General features: G+C 43.6%; 2 protein-coding genes across 7 annotated transcripts; both read left to right on the top strand.

Moving 5' to 3' along the window:
- Positions 1 to 439: 439 nt before the first annotated feature.
- lenep (lens epithelial protein) lies at positions 440 to 637 on the top strand (the record flags this gene model as incomplete). Its single annotated transcript, XM_079164163.1, has 1 exon — positions 440 to 637. The coding sequence occupies one exon, from the start codon at positions 440 to 442 to the stop codon at positions 635 to 637; it is 198 nt and encodes a 65-aa protein (XP_079020289.1).
- A 1,048-nt stretch (positions 638 to 1,685) lies between these two features.
- Positions 1,686 to 12,038, top strand: pbxip1b (pre-B-cell leukemia homeobox interacting protein 1b). Of its 6 annotated transcripts, none has more exons than XM_079165099.1 (11): positions 1,686 to 1,759; positions 3,737 to 3,813; positions 4,095 to 4,170; positions 4,959 to 5,008; positions 5,588 to 5,981; positions 6,948 to 7,184; positions 7,341 to 7,364; positions 7,886 to 7,938; positions 8,261 to 8,374; positions 8,553 to 8,784; positions 8,938 to 12,038. In XM_079165099.1, the coding sequence occupies exons 2-11, from the start codon at positions 3,763 to 3,765 to the stop codon at positions 10,611 to 10,613; spliced, it is 2,907 nt and encodes a 968-aa protein (XP_079021225.1). In that variant the 5' UTR covers positions 1,686 to 1,759; positions 3,737 to 3,762; the 3' UTR covers positions 10,614 to 12,038. The 6 variants fall into 6 exon arrangements, with proteins under 6 accessions (XP_079021225.1, XP_079021229.1, XP_079021228.1 ...); XM_079165103.1 differs by having other exon boundaries at positions 1,690 to 1,905; positions 8,553 to 8,640; positions 8,941 to 12,038; XM_079165102.1 differs by having other exon boundaries at positions 1,690 to 1,905; positions 8,553 to 8,640.
- Positions 12,039 to 12,423: the final 385 nt, after the last annotated feature.

Here is a 12,423-nt window from a genome sequence, read left to right as displayed (position 1 = left end):
CTGTCACGTACTGTCCTGAACAAAGCGAGGGATGCGACGGGAGTTGTATTGGTGCTACTGGAACTCTCTTGTTTGTGAACAGATGAGCGCGTAACAGTGGGGCGCTGATTCAGGGAATATTGGAGCCTGGGGAGAGTGTGTGTGTGTGTGTGTGGGGTGCTATACAACAGAGAGGAACAGTGCACAGCATAGATAAACAAGGCCTTTAATCAATCAGCAGATGTTTGAAAGCGGGGAACAGTCGAGAAAAAGCAGGATGTGAAAAGTTTGTTTAGGAGGTTATAAGTAGAGGAGCTAACCGTGCCAGGAATACGAAACAGACCTCAGCTGTCGCACTGGCCCAGTCGGATCCGATTTGTCAGACCTCAGCTTCTATTTCTTCTCATCGACTGCCCTCCTTGTTGCCTCTGCCTCTTTTTTTTTTTCCCTCTTCGGAGCCATGCATCCCCAGCGTCCTCTTCCTCAGGCCATGCCCTCCTCCTCCTCTCTGGGACAGCACCTAAGGGACATGGCCATGGGTCTGGGGAAAGGCAAGAACTTGCTTGGAGGAAACGTCGCCTATGGTTTCATCCAGTCGGTTAAGGAATGCCTCTACTTCCTCCTCTGCTGCTGGTGCATCAAGGAGATCCTGGACTAACAGACTGAAGGAGAGTAGATCGAGTGGTCAAACATTGATTTTCCCTTTTTCTCCGTTGGCTCCTAGTGTAATTTCAACCAGCTTTTATTTCATTGGGAATGGAGTGTTTGATCAGCGGTGCTGGCAAAGCATTGGCAAGTATGAGTCTTGTCTCATATGACAACAAACCACTTGAGCACTTAGCGAACTCGGTCTAATTTATATAATGCAGTTAATGTTTTGAACTGTTCAAAGCGAGGTTCTCAAGTTTAGACAGCAGCAATTTCAAGGAATAGGTGTACTACATCATAGTATTCAATGTTAAAATATTCTTTATCTGTTTTTCAGTGTCTGTATAGGATGCTCTTCTTGGGTCCCAGGAAACACACTTGCACATTTACAGAAGCTACAAATGTTCACCGTGAGAGTGGGTCAACGTTTCTTGAGTTCAACCCTGCTCATCTGAGATCTTGAGGAATGGCCACCCTGATGTTCACTGTACAGCACAAACTGGTGTGCAAAGAATAAAGGAACTAATGACAAGAACTAATATTACCGTTATGTCTGTATTTTTGTTCATTTTGTTTTGGTTAGTCTTATAGTAAACATATACTGTAAAGAAAAGAAAATGCAATTAATTTGGTTTAAGTGTCGAACTAACTTTTATCTGACTTGTATAAGACTTTAAGGCTTGTTTTAGAAGGAGCATGTCTTTATAGAGGTCCAATTTATGACTTAAATTAAACAAAAACAGGATACATCTTAACAACTCTCTAATATGGGAAAGGAGGATATTGATACCGGAATCAGCCCAAGCCTGCGGACTACCAGCATTAAATGCCAGAGGAGCGGTGGCGTTATCATATACAAGATCTATGTTTGACATACTCACCATCACCTGCGCGTGCCAATCAACTTGGAACCTTTACCAGTAAAGAACAGTCATGCTGCATTGCCATTGGTCGGACTGGCGAGCGAGAGGCGGGACTAGAGAGCCAACGCTGTCTGTGATTGGCGGAGAGGCGCGTTGATCATGCAAGTTTATGAGACACTTCACAAGTTCGCAAGTTGGATGGGAAGCCCCAGAAGTGTCTGCTGTATCTGTGACAGACGGAGGGGACTGAAGTAAAGCGACGAACCACGGTAACAACCTACCGAATGTGGATGTAACGTACATGTGTTTTTGTTTCAGAGCAACGACGTCTCTTCTGTTGTCGTGTGTTCTTCCGTTGCGTCACCAACGTCGTTTCACGCACTTTTTCCTGGTTGCTTGTGTGACTGTTGAGGTGGTGAGTATCTGTATTTAATAGCTAATGTTAACTATTATCATGGCTTTTAAACCCTTACGTGCTTAACTTTACTCACACTGGCCTTTAACACGTTAAGAAAAAGTGATATTTCTGAATTTAACTCGGCGTAAAGTTCTGTATTTCTTTGACATTTCCTGTCTGAGGCTTCACACTCCTGCACCCAAAGCAGTCTGGATAACTAAGCTACATAACTGTGTGATAAACTGCTTTGTTGATGATGCTGTGTGTGAACATGCTGTTTATGGCGCCTTAGCTGACAGCCCAAACGTTGCTGTGCTACTGGCCTGTCTTGCAGTTTATTCTCATGACCTTTTTTGGTAATTTATTTTTCCCCTGCTGAGACCAAGATAAAAAGATTAGGCCTACAGCTGTGATCATACATTTTGGCTGTGTGTTGCTCGAGGAAAAAAAATAAAAGCGTGGCTGCTATTGCCTTGAAACTATAAAAGTGTTTGTTTGAAAAGGTATTAATAAACTGAGATCAAACCTAGAGCTTCACAGGTTATATCAGATATGACTCTTAAAGATCAGACTAAGAAGTGGCAGTGGAAATTATCCTCCACGGGCTCTGTGATGCAGCTGAAATAATCATTTTAACGCTGTCCTTGGAATACATTTTCTGTCTCTGTTTTGTTCACCATGGCCATCTTCTGCATGCTCCCCCGTTCTGTCTCTACTCAATCTCACGGTAGCTATATTTAGTCGGTATCTATTTAAGCCATTCCACTATACGCCCCACAACGCTCCTCGGGCCCTAGGCTAGATTCAGTCTGCTTCTCTTGGGAGCCACTCAATTAGGAGACCTAAATTGCGGCGCTGGGAGAGAATTGAATTTAGGGAGTGAAGTGTGTCATTACCCACACAATGTGGTGTTAATGTAAGTGGTTAGCTCTTTTCTGCGTTCACTGATGAAAGAAAGCCAGACTAGACGGGATAAATATGCATCTCTGTTACGTCTGCTTCTGTTTGAGAAGGCTTTATGCAGCTGTAATACCTGACTCTTGTTCCTGACTAGCCGATAGAAATTGAAATGTCAGCCGGTTTCTGCTTGAGTGGTCTTGGTCTGGAAAAGACACAGTTGTGTTGCTCAGACACATTACTACAGACGGAGATTTGGGAATAAAAGGCTGCACCATATGTGCATCTTTCCTTAGTAATGTATGCCTCGGAATGGGTATTTACAGTTGACGTTTGGTGGTTTTGGAGACGTATATATTAACGGACCAGTAGCTTTGAAATGGACAGCCCATTCTGCTGTCTGTACCCCTAGAATGGTGCCGGCCTTGGTTACCCGCGTCCCGTGCCAAAACATTTCCCCAGTTAGTCAAAAGCCAGGGTGACTAAAAGGCCCGCAACACCCGCAAACTACTAATGATGAACTGAATGGTCCCGTGGACCCGGACTTCCTGCACACTTACGCTCATGTACTCGCACACAAAGAGAGCAATGTGTTACAGTAGCTCCTTTTTTATTGACGGAATGGGTGAGTCCGAATAGCAAAGGCATGTATTCAAATCCTGCTCATGGGTAAACAGAGGATGTAAATTTCTTGAAGCTGCAGTACTCACACCGTCACCCTAGCTGTGGGCCAGTGACAGCCCTCTGAACAACACACCTGCTCACTCGCTTCCATACAGAGTGCATTGTTACCGTTAACAAGGCAAAATGCAGGTTTTGCCACTTGTAAATTGCACAGCCAGCTTTGAGTCGGAGTGTTTAAAGATGGCAATGTATTCATTTAGTTTGATTTCTTCTGTTAATGAAATATGAATCACGTCATCTGTTTTTGTATGTTCCTGTTGTGTTGCAGGAGACGGGCACAGCCTCTCGGGGGCCATGTCTGGCGGCAGCAGTGCTAACAGCAGCTGGACCATCCTCACTCCTGAGGTACCACCACTCTGCGAAAAGTCACTTTGATAGACCTCGTTGAAAATGCAAAGAACACTGCTTGTCCCAATTGATTTTCTTTTGGGTCACCTGGATATGAAGTAGGTTTCTGTAATAATACAGCCGTTGTTGCAGAAAGTGATGCTCCGTCACTGCTGGTGCTCAGAAACGTACATGAACTGTATGTTCAGATTAGCCTGGATTGCTCCAGCAATACATCCAAATGTTATCTGTGTGTAGTGTCTGTTATTGACTGTCTGTTTATTGTCTGTTGGTTCCAGGAGACTGTCGCTGAAACCCTGAGGCCTTTGGCAGAGGGGACAGAGCATCATGGAGACAGCCTCACATCTGCAGCAGGTGTTTGTCACAATACATTTGAGGATTTTAAGATTATTTAGGCACCGAAAAAACATAGTTCTAACGAACAAATCTATTGTAATTTCTAGTTTTTAATTTGTGATTTAACTTTCACCCATTTTCCTTCTCTGATAATCAATCAAATGAAAATAGAAATATCCTCAAAAATGAGAAAGTAAAAAATGTCAAAGAGTCGCAATGGAAATATGTTAAACTATTGCTCTAAAGCAGAGGTCTTCAACGGTGGGGGGGTCCGCGGAGGTACTGCAGGGGGGGGGCTTGATTTAGACAATTTTTCATATTTCTTTTATATTAAAAACAAAATAAATAAATTAAATTGTTTTCCCAAACATGAATCTGTTCCTTATTTTAATAGTTCAGTATTGTATGCACGATAACATGTATGTTTATGCATTAATAGGCCTTCACTCATTTGTCGTTTCTACATTTATGTTTAAAATAAAAAGTCAATTTGAATAGCTTATATGCATGATTATCATCAATAATTGACAGACAATGTTGATATTGGCATTGGTATCAGCTGAATGTTTATAAAAGGCAGTGGCACGGCCACCCTACTCGCTGTACCTTGCACATGTTTAAAAATAAAAACATGAATATATGAACCTGTGTATTATTTGAAAAGCTTAGTATTGAATGCACAATAAAGAGGTATGTTTATACATGGCACTAGGCCCAGTTCAATATAAAACACAATATATATAGTCGGGGGTCCCTGCTCTAAAGGTTTTCCTTCTTGCCTCCTGTGTCTGTGTTTTATGATCCAGGTTCTGGGGAGAACCAGCCTGCAGAGGGGCTTCCTGTGGAGGGCCACCTGGTAAGACAGCAGGACACATCATTTCCTGCAGTGTAATGTGTGTAAAGCAGCAGGACACATCATTTCCTACAGTGTAATGTGTGTTTATAGCTACAATATGACTCTTCTTACTAAGTATGACTCATTTCAACTGTTACCTGGTTACAGCTTCTTGACTAATTTATAAAATAATCAACAAAGTTTTTCTATTTTCCATATTAAAAATTAACACTTGTATGATATCATTTTATGGTAAAGGAATAGTTTGACATCTTGAAAAGTAAACTAATTGACTCAGACAGACGTGAAAATGGTTTTGATCTAAGCCTATGAAGTATAAAGCTGCAGACGGCTAGCTTCACACAGTAAACAGACTGGAAACAGCTAGCTTGGCTCAGTTGGACGGTAACGATATCCTGCTGGACTAAAGACCCTGAAACCCTGAAATGAATTCTGGATCCCCCGTCTCAAAGTCAATGGGTTTAAAACTTCTGCTTTTCAATTAGGCGTATTGCTTAAAAATTCTAAAAGGGAGCTCTAAACCTTTTCACTTTCAGTGCAATAATTAAGGAATTGTAATGCTCTGATTCTTTTGCCCAGGTATCAGAAGAAACAACTGCAGAGTTGAGTGAAGACACAAGCACAGAGCAACACGCCGTCGCTGATGCTTCTGCTTCTTCGGAAGTCTCCGACGGCGCCGTCGCTGGCAGTGATGCACTCGTCCAGTCGGAGGGCCAACCCGAGGGCCCGGCACTGTCGGGCCCTGACCCCGACTCCTTTGCTGACTCCTACGCCCGCGTAAGCCCCTCCTCCCCTGATGAGCCCTCAGCCTCCCTGCTGAGCACAGAGACTCTGGGAGGGGCGGAGTTTACGCAGGAAGAAGAGAGTCTCACACAGGAAGGAACACTGCATCCGCTGAACGGGGCGGAGCTACAACAGGAAGGGGAGGGGTCAGACCTGTTTCCGAAAACAACTGACTTATGGAAACAGGCAGGTATGAACAACAAGATTTTACTCATTATTCGATTAATATTATAATATCCTCAGCTTCATTCTTTATTATGTGTCGTTTTATAAAAAACATCTCCTGCTATGCCTGTGTCCTTTCCTTCTTTATTTCTTTACCATTTGTGTTTGAAGTGTACTTGGTGGACCAGCTGGTTATGGAGTTGTTCAGTATCTGGGCCAAGAGGTTGTCTGGAGAGGCCGTGGTATGAGGCAGGGCGCATGATGGGACAGAGAAGCCTTTAGCTGCATGACACCCTGCAGAAGTAAATTGGCTTCAGAGGGACTGGGGCCGCGAAAGCTTTTTTGCAGTGTGGTGCTTTTGGTCTGCAGCTCTGTTTCTCTCGCTACAGCATTAAAGGAAATGAGTCTTCTTCTGCTCTGTTGTGCATTCTTTCATGCACTTTTTTTGTTTACCAGCTAGAGTTCAGTGTCGGTGAGTTCTTTACAGTGCCCTATTATTTTTCATGGCTCTTTTAAAAATAAATTGTGACGCACATTGGAAACTTTGGTGCCAGAAGTTCCAAAATGAAGCATTTGAATCACATTCCAGGTGATTTATTCGAGATTTTCAGCGTTCATTTATGCAGTTTAATGGAAAATAAGGAATGGCAATGTAGCAAATTAACCAGCGCGTCAAGCAAAGCAAAGCCAATAAAGAAGCAAGTCTTATCTCCCATGAGGAGTACACTGTGGCATCAGACTGTTGGCAGCGCCACAGCTGCTGTGCTATCTAACATCCACTTTGTAAATGCAAGCCCGATAATGTGCAGCGGCTTGAAAATAATAAACATGGCAGAAAATAAAATGGTGTAATGGATACCGACACATTTAATGATCAGCTATTTTCAACAGTTATTCCTTGGGGGAACCCATAGAATAAATTAAAATCTGTTAATTGCAAAGTACTAGTCAAAAATACTAACGTTCATGCTCCTCCTCTCCACTGCTCCAGACTCCCTGGTGGGCGAGGGGACAACTGAGGAGACAGGAGAGGAGGTTGAGCCGGAGCTGAGGAGAAGGAGGTCTCTCCTAGCAGCTCTGGAGCGGATCGGAAGGACAGAGGAGGAAGAGGAAGGAGAGGAAGAGTTCCAGCTGCCACGACAGGAGGACGACGACAGCGGCTTCTCTGTGAACAAATGCATCCTGGGTGCTGTCATTCTATTGGGCCTTGGCACCATCTTTTTCTCAGGTAGGCATCCACATATGACCCGTCGAGAAGGTAAACGTAACATTTGTTTTGCCCGGAACTGCATTCATGATTTTTAAGTGACGTTAATCAGAGAAAAATGCTGAGTTACTATAAGCAAACGAGGTGCTCTGAGACTGAGGTGTATTATGCCTGCAGGTGTCTTCATGGACCTGGATGAGGGTAGGTTATGCGTGTACTTGTTTGTGAATGACTGCTTTCTTTCCCGCAGCATTATGTTTGAATGTGCATGCAGGTGAAAAAAAGGGTTTTGCATCTGACACCTCCTTTAAAAAGCGAATATTAAAAGCATTGCATGCAAAGGTGTGTGAGCAGAGGAAGAATGATTTAAGCACTTTTGCAATGAGGCTTATTTTCTGTTGTTGAATGAAAACCTTAATGTAAACCAATAATTATGAGCTTGTCCATCACATCTTTTCTAGCAAATGCCTGATTTTGAGGATCTATAAATTTGAACAAAAGTTTAAACTGAAAAGTTGCAAAATTGGAGATACAAAGTTTTCAAACGGCAATAAATATAAAGTTCATAACCTTGCTTGTATGCGCATGAGGAGTACACACTCAATGATCTTGCTTGTTGTTGGGTCAGTGCCGTTTTCTCCTTCATACACAAAGCTTTTGCTTGTTTCCTTTGCTGTGTTTTTATTCTCATGAACAGTAAGCTTTGCATAATACATTTGCAGAGAGCGACTATGGTACGATGGAGCTGAAAGATGCAGAGGCTCCAGGAAAACAGGTCAGACTGACATCACATTGTCACTTCTTCTCTTCAGTCTGTGTTCTTTCTGACTGCTATTCATAATAAATAGCATTTATGTAGTTTACAGTACATTGAGTAGCACCACATGAATGTTTAGTGTGATATGCTCAGCTGGAGACCACCCACAACACTGGCAACATCACTGCTATCGTCTACCAGCTGTGCTATTCTGGACTTTTGTTCTTTCCTGTCTGACGCTCACTCTTCTCTCCCTTCTCGACGACTCAGTCTGGCGACGCTTATTCTGAGAAGTCGTCTAAAATCTTGCCATTTTGTTGTACTGTGTATTTGTTGACAGGAGTGGCTTAATCCCGAGGTTCCTCCACTCCCAGTAGATGCTGACAGTTCAGAGCCTCTAAATAAGTTAGCCAAAGGGAACGAGCCCATTTCTGTGCTACAAGCCCAACTTCAGGTGTGACTCCATTCTGTCTCTCACCGTATCTCTCCTCTGTGTGTGTGTGTGTGTCCACGGTATACATCTATACATGAATGTGTGTCTGTGCATAAACGTGTCACTGAGTTTGCCATATTCTCACAGGACCCTCTTTTCATGTCCTTTTTTTTTTTTTTTTTTTTACAAACGGGAACAGAAAGAAGAGCTAAAAGTAGCCCAGCTACAGGCAGAGGAGGGAGCAACTGTGGAGCAACTGCGGTGGGAGGCGATGGAAAAGGAAAACAGTAGGTTGAAGAAAGAGATGGCATCTCTCCCTGTCCTTCAGAAAGAGAACGAGAGGATGAAGAGAGAGCTGGATGTTGTCCCGGCTCTACAGAAAGAAGTAGAAACCCTGAGATCCACTGTGACTGAAATAAAACTCCCCTCAGGTACAAAGGGAGGAGGGTAGAGGATGTAGAAGGATGAGTTGTTAGACAGCTAGGGAAAGAGCAGTATGTTTCCACCTTGTTCTTACTTTTGTATTATTCCCTCTTCAATGATCACTTGTTTGTAATTGTAGTCCCTTTGTGTGTTTCCTTTAGCAGCCAGTGAAGCAGCTCAAGCAGCTGTGAAGCCCGTCACATCGCCCTCCAGTGGCCAGCCAGAGAACAGCACGCAGGGCTCAGCTGGATCTACAGAGAGACAGACGAAGAAGCCACGGGATGATCAGAGGGAGAAGAGGAAAGATGTAAAGGAGGATACAATTGACATGGCTGAGAAGAAGGAGCGGAAAGAGAGAGATAAATCTGAATGGAAGGAAGGAGAGAAAAGGCAGCGCAAAGATGGAGGGAAAACCGAATGGAAACAGGGAAAACATGAGCAAGGAAAGTTTGACAAGGAGAAAGATAAGGAAGTTAAGCAAAAGAGACACGGCGATGAGACAAAGCAATGGAAGGAGAAAGAGGGGAAGAAAGAAAAGGCTAGCCGAGGTGACAATGGAAAGCAATGGAAGGATAAGGAAGGAAAGCAATTGAAGGATAAGGACGGGAAGCAATGGAAGGATAAGGAAGGAAAGCAATGGAAGGATAAGGAAGGAAAGCAATGGAAGGATAAGGATGGGAAGCAATTGAAGAATAAGGAAGGGAAGGATAAGGAAGGGAAGAAAGAGTGGATAGAAAAGAGTGAGCGAAAAGGAAGGAAGGAGGAGAAAGATTGGAAAAAGGCAAGTCGTGAGAACGGGAAGGAGGGTAAACAAGGGAGGGGTAAGGAGGAAAAGAAGGATTGGAAAGTAGGAAAAGACCGGGGAGGGAAGCACAAGGAGGAATGGAAGGGAGAGAAGGAATGGAAGAAGGGGAAAGATGGCTTTGAAGAAAGTGGCAAAGAGAAGTGGGAGAAAAAAGATTGGAAAGAGAAAGGTGAGAAGAAAAAAGAGGGTGACTGGAAGAGTAAAGACGGCAAAGATCGTAGTAAGGAAGGGAAAGGAAAGGGTGAAAGGAAGCAGTGGGAAGAGAGCAACAATCACGGTAAAGAGAGGAAGGGGAAGAGTAAAAATGGTAAGGATGACGAGGAGTGGAGGATGAAAGATGAGAGGAAACAGCGGGAAAAGAAAGAAGAATCGAGGAAGAGCGGAGGACAGAGGGACAAAAAACACACCGGAGGTTGGAGCAAAGACAAATCGAGCTCTCAGAATCACAAAGAGGAGCACCAATCAAAAGTTGGTCACGGCCACAAAGAGGAGCACCTGTGGGGAGACGGGACGCTTCCTCACACTCACGGCCGGCCCTCCCCGGAGCAGCCCGAGTACTGGGTCCAGCAGAGACAGCGGCTGCAGCACAACACCAAACCACCGCAGCAGTGTGACTCGTTGGAGACGTGCGCTCAGGCCGAGGGGCTGCTCCCCGTCCCCTTCCCCGAGTTCGAGGCCATCCTCCTGACGTACCTAGCCAAGGCCGAGGAGGCGGGAGTGGACCATTCCAAAAGAGAAGAGCTCAAGAAGCTAGCCGCCGAGTTCTTCAGGGACGGAGTCTTTGTTCACGACCAGACCAGCTTTCAAGAGTTCGTCGAAGATTTGGGAGACATTCTGGAAGACATGGTGGAAGGAGATGACGATGAGGACGAGGAGGAGGAGGAGGAGGAGGAAGAGGATAGTGCCATAGAGGACGAAATGGAGGAGTTTGAAAGAGAAGTCATGAAGAAGTTTTCAGTGCCAGGAGCTGTAGAGACGGAGGAGAGATCCAGAGCGGAGTGGAGGAAAGAGAGCGGACGAGGACGTGGCTGATGAAGTGATGGAGTTGATGGATCTAGAAGTAGCCTAAAGGAATACTTTACCTACGAAATGACCTTTATATTTTTTTTTATCAATTACTCACCTCGTGTTACCTTGACTTCTTGAAGGAGACGTTGTCCTCCTCACACGGCTCCACGGTGATCGAAGAATCGAAAAAACTGAGAAAAGTCATGATGAATTGAAAAAAGAAAAACAACGTTTTTTTTCAAGCATTCAAGGTAACACGGTGTGAGCAATTGATAAACAAATGGCCATTTTGCGGGTGAAGTATAAGAGCAGCCATGACGGATGAGGGGTTATTCAAAGGGAACATTTTATATTGGACCACCAACGCTTACATTTATCATCCTGTCACCCTTTCTTTTTTTCTTTCTTTAACAGGATCTCATTTTACCCCTTCCATCTGTCCGAGAAGTTCAACTTCAAATGTAATGTCACTGCTTTGGGTCGTTCTGTGTTTTACACACTAGAACTTAATAATGCATCTAAATAGTGTTTTGGGATGGATTTAAGACAGAAGAAGATAAGCGGCTACAGATACTAATGAAGCGTAATGCTAACATTAAATAGCCCTTCAAGGGCTCGTTCTTCGAGTGTTCAACCCATAAAAAGAATCCACATCTGTACAATTTGTGACTGAGCAGCTGGTGTTGAGCATCCATTGGGATGCAGGAACAGATACTGTATAGTCTTATACACACACACACACACACACACACACACACACACACACACACACACACACACCTGTTCCTCTGCAAGCTGCACTGATGAAGTCTACACTGTACCTACAGTTTGCCATTTTTGTGTCTTAATTTCTTTAGCCTGGCACTGAATGTCAGATTATCTTTAAATCACAAGTTTATAGAAAGTCGTGTGAACTGCTGAAAAAAGTTGAGTGAATATTTTATGTGAATTTAGAGAAGGCTGCATTGATTTTGTTTTGAATGTACATATTGCATTAAATGTGTTTAAAACTATCCAGAAATATATAATTAACTTATTTTATAGAGCTTGGCATTAAATCTAGACACATCTAATTGGTCGGCACATAAGTTATCGAGAGGTTGAGCATGTATGTTTCTTTTCAGGTACAGAACTCGTGTGCACTAAACATTTGCTTGATTTATTGTTTTATTATGAATGTTTTGTTTGAATTGATTCGGTTGGTCATGGCACTGAAGTCGTGGCACGTAGTTTCCATAAAAGCATGTTTTTCTTGCCGTCTGTTTACACGCTAACTTATTAACTCGAGGGCTTACAGCCGCATAGGAATTATTTTTCATAGGGGGGGGCAATGCAGGAACGTGTTATGTGGCTTTGTGGCAGCATGGAGAGCTTTGTTGTTGTTTTTTTAGGATGTCCGTATTTGGCCCTGTTACTGTCACAAGAGCAGAACAATAAATGTGGTGCATCCCTGTGATACAACAACGGTCTTCTGTCTTTTATCACTCACTTCACCCGCAAACATCTGCTCATTATATTAGACAGTGATTCCAGGTCTTCATCTGAATTTGGTCCCGTTGGTTCTGCACGGTCAGAAGTGAGGTGAGCTCTTTGGTTTTGTTGGTGATTAAAGTGGTTTGAACTGTTGTCGCATCAATGTCTGTTGAAAGTCGGTGTGATCTTTAAAAAGCTGTTACTCATTTGCTGACGGATCAATCCAACATGAGTGATGTATTACTGTGTTCCATTGCAGGTGAATCAACATCTTTCCCCATGCGTTGCCTTTTTGCCACACGGACGTTAACTTCTTCTCTGCGGTTCCTTTTATATTCCCTGAAGCTGGACGGTAGCAGAG

Source organism: Pholis gunnellus (genome assembly GCF_910591455.1).
Source record: "Pholis gunnellus genome assembly, chromosome: 8".
Taxonomy (NCBI): Eukaryota; Metazoa; Chordata; class Actinopteri; order Perciformes; family Pholidae; genus Pholis; species Pholis gunnellus.
This window is presented reverse-complemented; position numbering and strand designations above follow the sequence as displayed.

Coding starts and splice junctions, on each gene's coding strand:
- pbxip1b (XM_079165099.1), top strand. CDS start 3,763: ATGTCTGGCGGCAGCAGTGCTAACAGCAGCTGGACCATCCTCACTCCT. Junction 7,365..7,885: donor CTTCATGGACCTGGATGAGG/GTAGGTTATGCG, acceptor ATACATTTGCAG/AGAGCGACTATGGTACGATG. Junction 8,785..8,937: donor TGAAATAAAACTCCCCTCAG/GTACAAAGGGAG, acceptor TGTTTCCTTTAG/CAGCCAGTGAAGCAGCTCAA.